Source organism: Argentina silus (assembly GCF_951799395.1).
Source record: "Argentina silus genome assembly, chromosome: 1".
Lineage (NCBI taxonomy): Eukaryota > Metazoa > Chordata > Actinopteri > Argentiniformes > Argentinidae > Argentina > Argentina silus.
In genome coordinates this window covers 13,815,520-13,830,825 of record NC_139655.1, presented here as the reverse complement: position 1 = coordinate 13,830,825, position 15,306 = coordinate 13,815,520, and the positions used below count along the sequence as shown (strand labels likewise).

Sequence of the window (15,306 nt, the reverse complement as noted above, 5' to 3'; positions counted from 1 at the left end):
TCTCCCCTCTCCAGAACCTTCCTACCCCTGCTCCGTCTCTCCACTCTCCCCTCTCCAGAACCTTCCTACCCCTGCTCCGTCTCTCCCCTCTCCAGAACCTTCCTACCCCTGCTCCGTCTCTCCCCTCTCCAGAACCTTCCTACCCCTGCTCCGTCTCTCCCCTCTCCAGAACCTTTCTACCCCTGCTCCGTCTCTCCCCTCTCCAGAACCTTCCTACCTCTGCTCCGTCTCTCCCCTCTCCAGAACCTTTCTACCCCTGCTCCGTCTCTCCCCTCTCCAGAACCTTCCTACCCCTGCTCCGTCTCTCCCCTCTCCAGAACCTTCCTACCCCTGCTCCGTCTCTCCACTCTCCCCTCTCCAGAACCTTCCTACCCCTGCTCCGTCTCTCCCCTCTCCAGAACCTTCCTACCCCTGCTCCGTCTCTCCCCTCTCCAGAACCTTCCTACCCCTGCTCCGTCTCTCCCCTCTCCAGAACCTTTCTACCCCTGCTCCGTCTCTCCCCTCTCCAGAACCTTTCTACCCCTGCTCCGTCTCTCCACTCTCCCCTCTCCAGAACCTTCCTACCCCTGCTCCGTCTCTCCCCTCTCCAGAACCTTCCTACCCCTGCTCCGTCTCTCCCCTCTCCAGAACCTTCCTACCCCTGCTCCGTCTCTCCACTCTCCAGAAACAATGGGGCTGGGTGGATAGATCATATAAATGCAAGTCTGTGGAGGTAGAAATCAGAGGAGGGGCTCTTTGTCATGCATGGAATGGAATGAGGAATGGTATCAAACACGTGTTTGTCATTCCATTCCATGAATTGCAATGAGCCTGAGATTTCTACCTCCACTCGCCTCCCCTGATGTGAGCAATGTGTCAAAAACAGTATTAAGCTTTTCCATGCCTGACCAGTAACAATGAGATTGAAGCAGACACAAAGACTCTCTACTACAGTACAGATATAGGGCTGTTATAAGAGCAATTACTGCCTGCCTGAAGTGACCTGCTGAACCTGGTCAGAGCCTAGAGTGGAGAGAGGGGGAGGGGAGGGGCAGGAACGGATGGTAGGTGGCCAAATGGACGGGAGAGGAGGGGGGTGAGGGGGAGAGGTCAGAGTTGACAGGTTGTTTGTCACAGTGGCATTTTCAGCCGCATTCTTTTCTTTAAAAAAGAGAAAAAGAGAGGAGAGGGAGAGAGCGGGAGAGAGCGGGAGAGAGGGGGATCTCAGTAACAAACAGGGCATTGTGCTGTGGAGCCAACTGTGGACTTCACCCTTCCTGCTCAAGCCCTCTGGAATGGGCCTAGTCTCGCTGTGCTGATTAACCTGTGTGTGTGTGTGTGTGTGTGTGTGTGTGTGTGTGTGTGTGTGTGTGTGTGTGTGTGTGTGTGTGTGTGTGTGTGTGTGTGTGTGTGTGTGTGTGTGTGTGTGTGTGTGTGTGTGTGTGTGTGGCAGTGCATGTAATCTAGGACCACAAAGCAAACAAACAGGTTCTGATTGCCTTCAGACATGTGCACTCGCGGACACACACACCACACACGCGCACGCACGCTAACACACTGGAGACCCATAAAACAAACAAATAGCGCCTGATTGCAGTCTGAACACAAAATGGGAGGGAGGCAGGAGGGGGGGGCGAGGGGAGACGGGACGGGTGTTAAGGTTGTGACGACAGTCAACTCTCGACCTTCTGAGGAAAGCGTGGTATGTAAGGAATCTTCTCTCTCACACACACACACACACACACACACACACACACACACACACACACACACACACACACACACACACACACACACACACACACACATTTGAAGACAGCAGCAGAGGTAGGAAATCATTTTAACCCCAGTATCTGCCTAATATTAATAAGTGTGTAAGTTCTGATGGGGGCCGGGGGGGGGGGAGTGTGTTTCTCTAGACCACTCAGATCTCTCAGATGACTGTAGAACACTCCATACACCTCTATACTCATACTACATACTAAGGACTACATACTCCACTCTGGCCATATTTAGAGGTGGTTAGCTAAGTTTTCCTCCTCTCTTTTTTTTTTTTTTTTTTTATCAACTGTTGATCTACAGAACTCTCCCCCTAGTTGACTCTCCCTCTCCTCTCCTCTCCTCTCCTCTCCTCTCCTCTCCTCTCCCTCTCTCCCTCCCTCTGTACACATGCTGAGGTCTTCACATCTCTGTTCACAGTGTTGTTCCATCAGTATCTGTGAAGGGCAAGAAAACACTAACATGGCAGGACGCCACCACAACACTCCTCTTCATAGCAGCAGTCCCCCTTTCCTTTCTCAAATTCCATCTCTCTCTCTCTCCCTCTCTGCCTATGTGTATCCCTCATCCCATTCCCTCTCTCTCTGTTCCCCTCTTTTATTCTTTATCTCTGCCCCCCCCCCCTCTCTCTCTTTCTCAGACAGGAAGCACCTCTGCATTTTTCTCTCTCTCAAACAATAACAGTGTGGAACTGTGGGTATTATTTTAGCAGCGCTCTGTTTCTTTATCTGCTCCCTACATAGCTTCCTCTCTGCTCTCTCTCTTCCTCCTCTCTCTCTCTGCTCTCCCTCTCTCTCTCTCTCTCTCTCTCTCTCCTCTCTTTCTGACTTACTCACACATCCTGTCCTCTCTCAGGGAGGGGGGGGGGCTACTGTAAAGAGAGAGTGGTGGGGGTGTGGGGGGGGGAGCTATAGAGAGAGAATGGGGAGAGGGAGAGAGAAAGAGTGGGGGTGTGAGAGATTTAGAGAGGGAGGGGTAGAGAGAGCAATATTTGGTCTAGTGATGGAAGCAAGGGAGGGGGAGAAAGAGAGGGAGGGAGGATATGGGGGGGGGGGGTTGTCGGTTGTTTTTTCTTGGTCAGAATCCGTGGGTTGGGTCAGTTCAGATGGCCGACACAGAGACTAAGACTGGACTGGGGACACTCTCTACTCCTGACCAGTCTCTGTGGAATGACCCAAACTCTCTTAGTCAAACAGAACAGGGGAAAGAGAAGGCGATCAAGGATCTGAGTTCATCAGCGTTTGTGTTCCTGGCCTGTTTTGACATCATTGGGGGAGTTTCAGTACAACCAGGAAATTTGCTAAGCTGAGTAGCGTTCGCTAAGCCCATTGTCATCTATACGTTAGAAGTCACCAGGCTTCTCTGAACAACTAGTACTCTGGTAGCGGTCTGACCCTGACCTTGACACTGAGCCTGACCTGGGACCAGCTCTCTGGTAAGTTCTCAACTGACTCTGGGGCAGTCACAAGTCTGGAGTGAGGAGAGACATGGTCTGGTGTTTTGGCTCTCTCTTTCTTTGACTGTGTGTTCTCTTCTATCCACCTCTCCTTATCTTCTCCTCCCTTCTCTCTCTCTCTCTCTCTCTCTCTCTCTCTCCCTCTGGGATTGTAGAGGATACATCCACAGAGGACAGTTTGTACTTCACTCCCCTGTGTAGTGTGTGTGTGTGTGTGTGTGTGTGTCTGTCTGTCATCCTCTCTAAAACAGAGGTTTGTAGTGACTCATATCAGGGAGTGTCAGCTGGTACAGTTTCATTACACGGTGGTACAGTCTCAATGCACTCATTCATAAAGCAATACTGTACATAGTGAATGTTTGTAGATAATGTTGCATACACAGTATTGTGTTGTCATTCAACAACTGCACATAGAGAATGTTTATCATGATACCATATCTTATTGTTTTCTTTTGACCACAGTTAAGCCGCCAACTACTGTCCATAGTGGTTGTATATAAATGGCTGTAATCTCTGTCTCTGTCTTGTGAAGCAGAGTTGATTTCCTGACGGTGTGGTATTGCTGAGTGATTCGATGTAGCCACTAAACATCTAATGACATTTAACGTGGTTTGGTTGCCAGGGGCAATGAACTTTTCCTCTGTTTCACAACAGTACAGTAGACCAGTGAATCAGATAGTTAGGAACAGATGTATAAACAACTGGATCACTCTTAAAAACACTAGATTTATAAAGAATTGGATGAGACTCCTAGGGACAGATTTAGAAACAGCTCTTCTTCCTCATCTATATTTCTACTTTAGTTTGGTTTCCATACTGTCATCCATCTTCCACAGCTAATCTGGGATCCATTAGTCTTCCTGATTATGTTTGATATTGCTGTTTGTCCAGTACAGTGTTTGTCTGGGAACGTCCTACAGTAAATGTCAATCCCTAATTCCATAAACCTTTGCAGGGATAATTTAGGGACATTGGCGGAGAGTTGAACAAGCCTGAGAGAGAGAGAGAAAGAAAAGTCAGAAATACCGTTTTAGGAACTACTGTATTTGCTTTGGGAATGGGCTTAAGTTATCTTTATCATAAACAATAATATTCTAAAATGGTCTTCCCGAGCCAGATCTGCATTCTTCTACCTCGGACATGTTCCCGGAATACCGGACTTCGTTTTGTTTTCACCACCAGTGCTGCTCTCTTGAGACAACATTCCCCACGTATTCCGGTGTTATTCCAAAGTTATTTTTAGCGGGATAATAGTCCATTCATGAGTAGGAATCCCCCGGGATGCTTCTGTTCCTGACTCCTACCTGGCACCTCTCAGAGTGGCTGGACAGTGCTGGGCTTCGGAAGTCTGCAGCGCTCCTGGGAATTAGGAGATATTTCAAGGTATATACTGGGATGCCAGGCCTTACGGAGCCAGCCGAAAACCATGGTCCAGGTGCCTTGGCTACTCTCTGCTACTCCTGACTACTCCTTGGCTTTAAGTTGGTGTAGTGCTATAGGTCATGGTAACATTTCAGATTGAATGAATGTAGACTGAGGATGAACATGAGGGCGTGTGTGTGTGTGTGTTTATTCTCCCTTCCCTCTCACTGATGTTTGCCTGTTGTCTCCTCCTAGGTTGCTTATAACCATAGTCACTCTGTCTCGTCCCTATAGACGCACTGTACCAGTGATCAGACCTCACTCCTGGCACCTGGCGAAGCTTTCTGAGCCCCCCAGCCCTGCCAGCCCCCCCGAAGCCCCCCCTCCCCCTCCCCCTGCCATGCAGCTCCACCCTGGGCCATACACACTACCGTGGCAGACGACCGTGGGAGACAACAGGTGAGCACACACACACACACACACACACACCTGGAATCAAGTCCTCCTATGTACAATGTTTAACATGCTCATTGCCAGTTAAACATTGTAATCTGTACTTGGTTAGTAAGAAGCATTAGTGTGTGTGTGTGTACGTGTGCGTGTGTGTGTGTCTGTCTGTCTGTCTGGGTGACTGAGTACACACAGTGCTGTAAGAGTACATTGTTGGTCTGGGGAATTTTGCCTTCTGACGAGTTGCCTAAGACAAACAATCGTCAGGAAGCCGATGACCTCAGCAATGACTTCACCATGTCTAATGTCAACATGCTCACACCGGACAACAGGGCTATTTTCAGACAGGCATCGATTCAGACATTCCTCACTGATCACCAATGAAAGGACCTCAAAGTCTGAACTCTAGAGAGTAGATGGAAGTGTCCCATAGACACAGATTTACATCAATGGTTACGGTTAGGGTCTGGGGAGGGTGAGCTGATCCTAGATCCGGGCCATTTTACATTACTAGACTTTGATCAATCCCCTCCATTACTCCCTATGAAACTATGGTGGAATCTGAAAAGCCTTCTCTTGACTCCTTGTGCCCGCTATCCTCGCCTGCTTCTCGAAACGTGTTGGAGGAGAAGATCCAAGGGGAGGAGCCTCAGGTCTTCAGCAGAGAGAAGATGTGGGGAAATGAGTAAAGGAGTGTGAGATTCAGCCTCTAGATGTTCAGAGGTTAATGTCACAACAACAAATCGATTGGGGGGGAAAGTTGTACAGTTGCCTCACGTCAATATAAAAATAAAAATACATTGAAAAGCTTCCAAATCCCTACATTCAAAAGACTCTTTTCATACAGTAACTAAACTGAAGGTAGCGGGCTGTTCTCCTTTTAGCCTTATTTATTTGTTTATCCTTATTTAGATATGAACATGTAGGCTACATTAGAATGTCCTCTGCGCTATCTCTCTAGTGTACCCTGGACTGTTCCCTGTGATAAGCATCATTGATATAATTCACCACAATTAGCCCTAATGGCTTCAACTGGTTTAGATAGGCCCTGTGTTTATGTAAGGCTGCTGCTGTCGCTTTGTGCTCAAGTTCCCACAGTTATCCAGGCCTGACTGACCTCACCCGTATTGCTTCATATAGAACACACACATGCGCACGAGCACACACGCACACACACACGCACACACACACACACGCACACACACACACACGCACACACACACACACACACACACACACACACACACACACACACACACACACACACACACACACACACACAATAAATCGTCTGATGAGACGACCGCTCTTAACATAGCAGAGGACAATGGCATGTGACTCCCAGAACATGTGAACAAAGAGAGGAAGACATTCCATAAACTCTGTGTGTGTGTGTGTGTGTGTGTGTGTGTGTGTCTGTTTGCGTGTTTGTGTGAGAGAGGCTTTGTGTTTGAGTGTGTGTGCTCTCCCACTCCTTCCCTCTTTCTCTCCTTATATAGTGAATTGAATCATCAAACCAAGACTGATGGTTTGAATCTAAAATAACTATGAAGTCAATACTGGCCTTCAAACTCCATTATAGGCTTTATCTATGGAGAAAGAAAGAGAAAGAGGTTGTGTGTGTGTGTGTGTGTGTGTGTGTGTGTGTGTGTGTGCGTGCGCACACTCACTGATGCACTGAGGCCTAATCTGACCTATCATAGAGTTGTTATTCCTGCCAGGGACAGACAGACAGCAGACCCACATGTTCCACATTGTCTCCTGATGGAGAGGGGGGGACTGTCATTTCCCCTGCCCTTAGGTACACACCAGGGGAGGCTGGTGGAGGTAGAAATCAGAGGACAAGACTCATTGTAATGCATGGAATGGAATGAGGAATGGTGTCAAACATGCGTCTAGGGGAAATTCTGTCGTGTGATTGGGTGGGTAGGATGGGTCATGCCATCATGCGCTCCCGCCTCATTTCCTCTCTTCCTCTTTACCCAGGATGCAACAGTGAAACTAAATCCCTCACACACAGAGTCTATAGAACACATGTGTTTACTGTGGGGTAACTATATCAGCCAGATCAGCTTCACTGTTGGGATGGGAGGAGTGCAGTGATTGGATGAAGCCGTACCAGTACTCAAGGAATAGTTATTTCTTGACTGTACTCCTCAGTTGTCTTTATGTGTCCATTTCACACAACTTTTCAGGATTCTATTTCAAGGAAATCAGCTTTAGTATGTCTTTTGACTGAAATATGGTGATACCTTTATTTACTACTATTATACCTCTCCATCTCTCTCTAGTGATTTGTCTATGCAGTGGAGTCAGCTGTCTCGACACTACAGCACAGACCGTAGCAGTTCCCTAGGGAGCATGGAGAGTCTGGACCCTCCTAGCCAGGTGTACTACGACTCCCAGCATTCCCCTGTGGACCCTGCCATCTTCAACAACAAAAGAGACTCCGCCTACAGCTCCTTCTCAGCCAGCTCCAACACCTCCGACTACACCTCCGTCTCCCTCCGGCCCGGGGAGGCCTGCTCCATGGACAACCTCCTCCAGAGCCTGGGGCCCGCCTGCCGTGGCTACCCCTGTGGAGAGGCACCGTCCCTGGGGAGCGCACCAGGCGAGGCCCAGGATGAGGCCAGGATGAAGTCCAGGTCTCTGACCAGGCCAAGGGTGAAGCAACCAGAGGCTAAGGAGCGCCCGTCATCTTACTGCTATGAGGAGGAGAGGAGGACAGGAGAGAGGGATGGACAAGGAGGAGGAGGAGAGAAGGAGGTGCACACAGGACCCCCCCAACCCCCTACCAGGAAGGACAGTTTTAGGGCCACCAGGGGTCGCCCGGGGGTCACGGACAAACGCTGCACTTCTGCTCCCGTCGGTATTCCTAGCCTCTCCTGTTGCCAGGCTGACGATCCTCAAAACGCAGAGCCAGGAAAGATCCGGAATGGCTATCCGTGTGAGTCGTCAGAGGGAGATGGGAATGTGAATGTGAAAGTGGAGTCATACTATACTATCAGTACCCCACAACAAGGACCCTACAGGGACTGTGACCCAGAGACCCAGGAGAGACCCCCAGACCCCAACCACCTTCCATCCCCAGGAGTACTCTCCCCTTCCCCAATCCCCAGCCCCAACCCCAGCCCCCTACCTCCAGACACCTCCATGGATCTCCCAGGGGAGCCCCAGCACCTCCTCCCCCAGAACAAGCTCTCGACGGCAAGTCTCCACAGACACAGTGCCCCTGAGAAGCTCTTGGATGCACAACTACGTCTTCTAGAGTTCACCAGTGACCGCTCGAACCCCTCGGACCGCTCTATCTCCCCCTGTAGCAGCCAGTGGTCCCACTCCCCCCTCCACCCCACCAGGGAGGAGCTCAGAGGGGGCTTGGGGGCCCACAATGCTCCCCACCCTCAGGCGAAGTGGGGGGAGAGCCGGTGCTCCACCCCAGGGTCAGTAGCCACAGAGGGAGAGGGAGATGGAGATGGAGATGGGGGTGATGGCCTGGAGGGGGTGGGTGCTAGCCTCTGCCCCATCCAGCATCCCTATGCCTGGGGCCGGTCGGTGAGTGTGCCAAGTGGACCCACTGATGGTTGTACCAAGGCTGAGGTGAGCTCAGATCAGGTACAGGAGGCAGACTTTGTGCCCCTTAGTGCCGCAACGAGTGTGGACACTCTACTGGAGGAGAAGAGAGCAGGAGATGAAGCAGAGGTGATGAAGAAGCCCAGAAATCACCGCTCACGGTCCCGCCGTCGCAGCGAGCGTTTCGCCACCAACCTCCGCAACGAGATCCAGCGTAAGAAGGCCCAGCTTCAGAAGAGCAAAGGCCCAGGTGGGCTGCTCTACGGCGGGGAGACTGTCGAGGAAGAGGAGGGTCCAGAGCTCCAAGGAGTGGAGGAGGAGAACCTAGACCAGCATGCCCAGGAGAGGAGCTTCCGAGGCGGGTACTCCTCCTCCATCAAACCCCTGGAGGTCCCAGCCCCTGGATGTCTGAGTAGACTGTCTTCCACCTCCACCCCCCAGCTCCACCAGCCGGCCCCAGCCCCCGCCGCGGTACCTCGGACCCCCAGTGAGTTCAACCATGACGCCCTCCAGAACCAGGACCCAGCCATGCCCACCCAGAGGTCCGACCCTGCTGGGCCCAGCTGTGAGGTCAGTATCCGGGTTGTGGAAGAGCTGGCTCCGGCCGGAAAGGCCCGTCGGTGGCGCTGGACCCCGGAACATAAACTCCAACCCGACCTGGAGATGGACCAACGGGGAGAGAGGGCTGGGGTGGGGGCCACACGGCAAGTGAGGGGGAGGTCATCCTCCTCCTCCATCACTCGTTCCTCTCGAACGGAGGAGTGTGATATTCTTCCGTTTGCAGACCGGAGGAAGTTCTTTGAGGAGACTAGTAGGAGTATGTCAGTGTCGAACCTCCCAGGCCTGACGAGCCGAAGACAGAGACCGGATAGACACGGGAGGCAGCCCCACCCTGCTACACTGGAGCCCCAAGGAGGGGGACACAGTCAGGGACAAACCCAGAGGAGGTACTCCTACCAGGGGGGAATCCTACAGGAAACTCCCCTGCTTACCAACACCATGGAGGCCCGGAGACAATCAGTCAGTAGCAACAGGGAGAGGGAGAGAGAGAGGGAGAGGGAAAGAGAGAAGGAGAGGGAGAGGGAACAAGAGAGGGAGAGGGAAAGGGAGGAGAGGGCAAGAGAGAGGGAGAGGGAGAGAGAGGAGAGGGCAAGGGAAAGAGAGGAGAGGGAAAGAGAGAAGGAGATGGAGTTGGAGAGGGCTAGATTGAGGGAGAGGGAGAGGGAGAGGGAGAGGAAAAGAGAGGAGAGGGTGAGAGAGTGGGAGAGGGAGAGGGAAATAGAGAGGGAGCTGGAGCTTGAGAGAGAAAAAGAAAAGGAGCTTGAACTTGAGAGGGAAAGGGAAAAAGAGATGGCTAGACGTAAGGAGATGGAGCTGGAGAGAGAAAGAGAGATGGAGAAAGAAATGGAAAGAGAAAGGGAGAGAGAACAAGAGAGAAGGTCTCTCAGCTCAGCTCAGGACTTCAATGACTCAGGGCCCCAACTCCAGGCCGAGATCCAGACCTACCTCCAGACCTACCCCCAGACCCAGACCTACCCCCAGACCCAGGCCCCTCGCTCAGCATTCTACCCAGTCAACAGCCCTCATCTTCAGCCCCAGCTCCAGGATAACCAGCCCATGCCCCAGGGATACACAACACGAAGCTACACACCCACAGAGGTGAGTACATACACACACACACACACACACACACACACACACACACACACACACACACACACATGCTCTCCCACACTCTTCCCCTCCTTTTATAAGACCCATAAAAGTGTTGCGTGGTTAGTGCCCAGTAGAGGCCTGCAGGTTCTGGGATCTGGCTCAGAAGTCAACTGTAGTGGATTTATAGACCAGAGAGTCCCAGACCGGACCAACTTGGCTCGTGGAACAGGGAGAGCTAGCCTGTTAGCGCTGTCCATTTCATCCTATCTTCCCATGCATGCTGACTCCTAGGGTCTGAACCCTACAGCATATGTCTGGGTCCATTTCAAATGAGGGCTTGTTGAATCAGGGCCACAGTGATAACCACTGGACTGCTGTATTAAATCTCTGTCCTCCAGTGTGATGGAGACAGAGTCCAGGTTTAATAGGACCAGATGTTGAGCAGGAGGTATTGTGTTGAAGCTGGCCTTGTTGGAAGCCTTTGAAGAAGGCTGAAGGTTGGCCAATAGTGACTGGAGATAGAATGAGAAGGCCTTTTTTTATGTTACAGTCTGGGAGATGGGGAAGGGAACTGATATGGGATGTTATCATTCACCATTGTTATCATTCATCGCCTGTCACTCACTTTTGCTCTCCTCCAAGGAACACTCTTCTCTTTGGGAGATATCTGGAAATAGTTTTAAGTATTTTTTTTGGCCTTAGATTCCAAAGTGTTTCATTGTGTTGCAGCTGAACATAGCCAACTTGTCATCAGTGTTTTTATAGGGCACTCAAAGTGGGGTAATGACTGTTGGTTTCAGTGGTTGTTCTGGTTCTTCCTTAACCGGATCCGTGGCGCTCCAGCCTAGGTTTCAAGCGACATTCCACCAGTTGAGTAACTTGGCAAATGTCTTCCACAGGCGTATCCTGCCCGGCCGCGGCAACAAACACAGCTCAACAGGAAGTACAGCTTGACCGAGAGGTAAGCCACTTCCTGTCTCTCTACTTCAGCTTCTGACAAACCGAAAAACCAAAAAAGAAAGAATGAGTCCCTGTAGGCTACTTCTTCTCTCTTCTCTCTCTCTCTCTCTCTCTCATCCCTTCTCCCCATTTCTCTCTTTATCCCCCTCTCTCTCTCTCTCCTTCTGCATCCCCCCCCCCCCCCCCCCCCCCCCCATCTGATTGCCTCTAAGTGGTGTGAGGGTGACTGGTGGGGCAGGAGAGGGGGAGACTGGGGGGAACCCCTCACAGTCATCCTGCCTGGCCCAGGCCCTGGTTATGATTGGAGTGTAATGGGCTCCCTGAGGAAGAGGAATTACACTTGGCTTCCACTCTCATATTTGGCCTCTTAACAAAGACCAGTAGTTCTAACGTCTGTTATACAGGGAGAAGAAATTACACTCACTCACTCTCTCCTCTCCTTCTCTCTCTCTTCTCTAAATTGTTATTTCTCTCTCTCATTCATTCCCTCAAAATCTCTCTCCCCTCTACTGATTATTTGACTCTCTCTCTTCCTCCTCTCTCTCTGTCTGGCATTGTATTCATCCCATTGTATTCAGATTTGTTTTATTTATATATAGTTTGTGTTATTCTGAAGCAACTTGTGGCAGAACATAATTGAACAATAAACGTGTCTTGAAACTCATCCTCTCGCTCTCTTCCCCTCCCTCTCTCAGGGATTACCCGCGGTGCATGCGTGAATCAAGGCCACCAGAGGCAGCTGTAGCAGTAGAGCAACAGGTGTCTCATGGCCGCTGGGGCGCCAGACTGTCTGTCTGCAGCATGGAGGACGACCACACGTCTATGGTCCCGTCCCCGCTCCGAGGCAGGGCCATGTCCCTAAATGACATACGTGTCGACACACAACGCCTCCACACACGTGTCCCCGCCACTGCCGCCATGGCTACGACCCCGCTGAGTGAGGTAGAGGAGGGGGGCAGAGTCAGTGCTGGGGTTGCCAGGGTGACCAAGAAGAAGACGCCCCCGCCTCCGAGGCCACCCCCCCCCAAGTGGGAGCAGTTCCATCGGAGGAGGGCGTCCCACCACAACCTGTTTGCCTCACCCCCCCTCTTCTCCACCCCTACCCCCGCACCCCCACACCCCGCCCTTCTCAAACCCCCAGAAGGCTCCTTCTCCTCCTCTTGCCCCCCCTGCCCCCCCGAAATGTCTCGCCAGCGCTCATATAGCCTACCCCCTCCGAGGGAGGGGCTGGAGGGCTGTCAACGTTGCAGCCACAGAGAGGTTCAGGAACTCCCCTTATCCCAGACTCCGCCCAGTCCTGGGTTCTCTCGCAGGGCCTTCCGACCAGTGGCCCCGCCACAACGATATGGTGAGACGGAGAAAGGGATGGATACACTACCACCCCTGCCGCCATCAGACCACTGCTCCAGGTCAGTTTGGAACAGTAGTAGAAGTACTAGCCTATCCTCGATTCATATAGAAGGAATGATACAATACTGCAGAGGGCCTGGAATATATTCAGGTATGGAAAACAATGGACACACTTTGATTTGATCCCTAAACATTTCTGTCTCTCTCCAGGTTATGTGCAGAGTCGTCTGCTCATGGCTCTGATCAAGGCAGGCCTGCTCTGGTGAGGCCTATCTCCTATAGGCAGAGAGCTGGGGCAGAGTGGGAGAGGACTCCATCTCCCAGAGGGCATAGTGTCACAGCCCTGCCCACCATGGAGAATGGAGGTGTGTCTCCAGAATCCTACTTCGCCATGAGCTACGAGCAACAGCAGCAGCTACAGAACAACAGAAGGTTCCGGAACCACCCTCTCAACAACAACAGGGAGCCACAGAAGGTTCTAGAACAGGAACTGCAACCAGACCTAGAACAGGAAGTAGAACCCAGCCTGAGCCCAAGCCCAGCCCACAGTGAGGAAGTGGATATCCCTATGGAGACGGACATAGATGACTTCCAGGAGGAGGAACTTCCTGAAGACGAGGAGCCAATCAGGACGGAGCTGCAGTGTTTTGCCTTGCCAGTCACCGTGCTGGAGACAGACATCGACACTCTGCCCGACTCAGAGGCCTCATCGGCGGGTAGGCTGAGAGCCACTCCTGGGTCCCTGGAAGAGGAGATGGAGGAGGGAGGGAGGACCAGAGAGGGGCTTATTGAAGAACTCTTCCTCCCCAGTGCAGAGGGGGAGACGGGCACGGAGAGCTGGAGAGGCAGCCTGGACAGGTGTGTGTGTGTGTGTGTGTGTACGTGTGCGCGTGTGCGTGCGTGTATGTCTGTCTGTTGTTCTGTCTGTGTTTGGTTTGTGTGTATTTCTCATACAATTGATTTGAGTGTCACAAGGCCTGACTGTCCTAACCCCTAATCTCCTCCTCCTCCTCCTCTTTGACCAGGCGTTCAGGTGCCAGCTCCAGTTGTTCCTCCTACTACAGTACATCAGCAGCCAAGGCCCAGCTCCTGTCTCAGATGAAAGATTTCTCAGACAGCAGAGACAGAGACGAGGATGATGAGCTGTCATACAAGGTACACACACACACACACACACACACACACACACACACACACACACACACACATACACACACACACACATTTGTGAATTCTCTGCACATTCATTCAGGAACAATGTGTACATTTATTATGATGTGATGTACTTCCCAGCGGCCGGGTATGAGATAACAGTGAACCTTATCCCTCTCTCTCCCCCTCCCCCTCCCTCTCCTGTCTCCTCCCTGTACAGAGACAGCTGATGGAGAGCCTACGTAAGAAGCTGGGGGTCTTGAGAGAAGCCCAGAGAGGACTACAGGAGGACATCAGAGCCAACACTCAGCTGGGAGATGAGGTGTGTACACACACACACACACACACACACACACACGCACACACACACACACACACACACACACACACACACACACACACACACACACACACACACACACACACACACACACACACACACACACACACACACACACAATCACAATCACAGTCCAGTATGTTTAGATTCTAACTCTATGTTCTCCCCCTTCTCTGTCTCTCTGTCCAGGTGGAGAGCCTGGTGGTGGTGGTGTGTAAGCCCAACGAGGTGGACAAGTTCCGCATGTTCATAGGGGACCTGGACAAGGTGGTGAGCCTGCTGCTGTCTCTCTCTGGCAGACTACTGAGGGTGGAGAGCTCCCTGGATACCCTGGACGCTGAGACTGGGCACCATGAGAGGGTGAGGAGGCGGGAAAGGGGAGTTGGTGATGATGATGATTGTCCTTCAACTGTTTAACACAGTGGAATTGAGTTCTCTCTTCATATACAAAACATAACTCTTGTCTATCTCCTCTCATATGCTCCCTCCTCCCCTCCTCCCCCACAGCTCCCCCTGCTGGAGAAGAAGCGCCAGCTCCTGTTGCAGCTGGCAGAGGCTCAGGACCTGAAGGAGCATGTGGACCGTAGAGAGCAGGCCGTGGGCAGGGTCCTGTCCCGCTGCCTCACCCCAGAGCAGCACCGCGACTACAGCCACTTTGTCAAGATGAAGGCTGCCCTCCTGGTGGAACAGAGGCAGCTAGAGGACAAGATCAGGCTGGGAGAGGAGCAGCTCCGTGGACTACGGGAGAGCCTGGGGCTGGGCCTGGGCATGGGGCTGGGGCTGGGGATGACCATGGGGTATGGGCACTACTAAGACCTTACCTAGGGAGAGCCTCAACCTAGACCTGGGTCGGGGTAAGGCTATGGGAGAGCATCAGCCCCAGGGAGAACCTTTTCACGCCAGGCTTAGTTCTGGCCCTGGGGATTGGGATGTCTGTGGGGTTTAGAGGGCCAGGATGGGCGGCAGGGCACTACTGACAGACGAGTGTAAAAGGAGAGGTGTTGCGCACATTCAAACATGCAGGACACAGGAACTTGACAAATGAATACAGCAATCTCCTTACTTTTCATTGGGTAAAGAGCTTAAATATCCCTCCTTCCACTAACCTACACTCACACTATTTCAGAAACGGTTCTGATTATCATACTGTATGCATTAACTCTGCACTTGGCAGTGTATGGAAGCTTTTTTTTTGTATATCTCTCACTTACCAATGATAACCTCACATTTGCACATAGCACTACGTGGCCAA

At 51.9% G+C, this 15,306-nt stretch overlaps 1 protein-coding gene across 1 annotated transcript in view; it reads left to right on the top strand.

Moving 5' to 3' along the window:
* The window catches only part of shroom4 (shroom family member 4), a gene marked incomplete at both ends in the record, with an annotated part of 37,476 nt that extends 22,609 nt beyond the window's left edge, over positions 1–14,867 (top strand). The window contains 9 exons of the mRNA XM_083670558.1: positions 4,871–5,035; positions 7,318–10,255; positions 11,152–11,213; positions 11,908–12,621; positions 12,773–13,420; positions 13,588–13,717; positions 13,935–14,036; positions 14,244–14,414; positions 14,562–14,867. Of these exons, the coding sequence (XP_083526684.1) occupies positions 4,871–5,035; positions 7,318–10,255; positions 11,152–11,213; positions 11,908–12,621; positions 12,773–13,420; positions 13,588–13,717; positions 13,935–14,036; positions 14,244–14,414; positions 14,562–14,867 (5,236 nt within the window). The remainder of the gene's footprint in view (positions 1–4,870; positions 5,036–7,317; positions 10,256–11,151; positions 11,214–11,907; positions 12,622–12,772; positions 13,421–13,587; positions 13,718–13,934; positions 14,037–14,243; positions 14,415–14,561) is intronic.
* Positions 14,868–15,306: the final 439 nt, after the last annotated feature.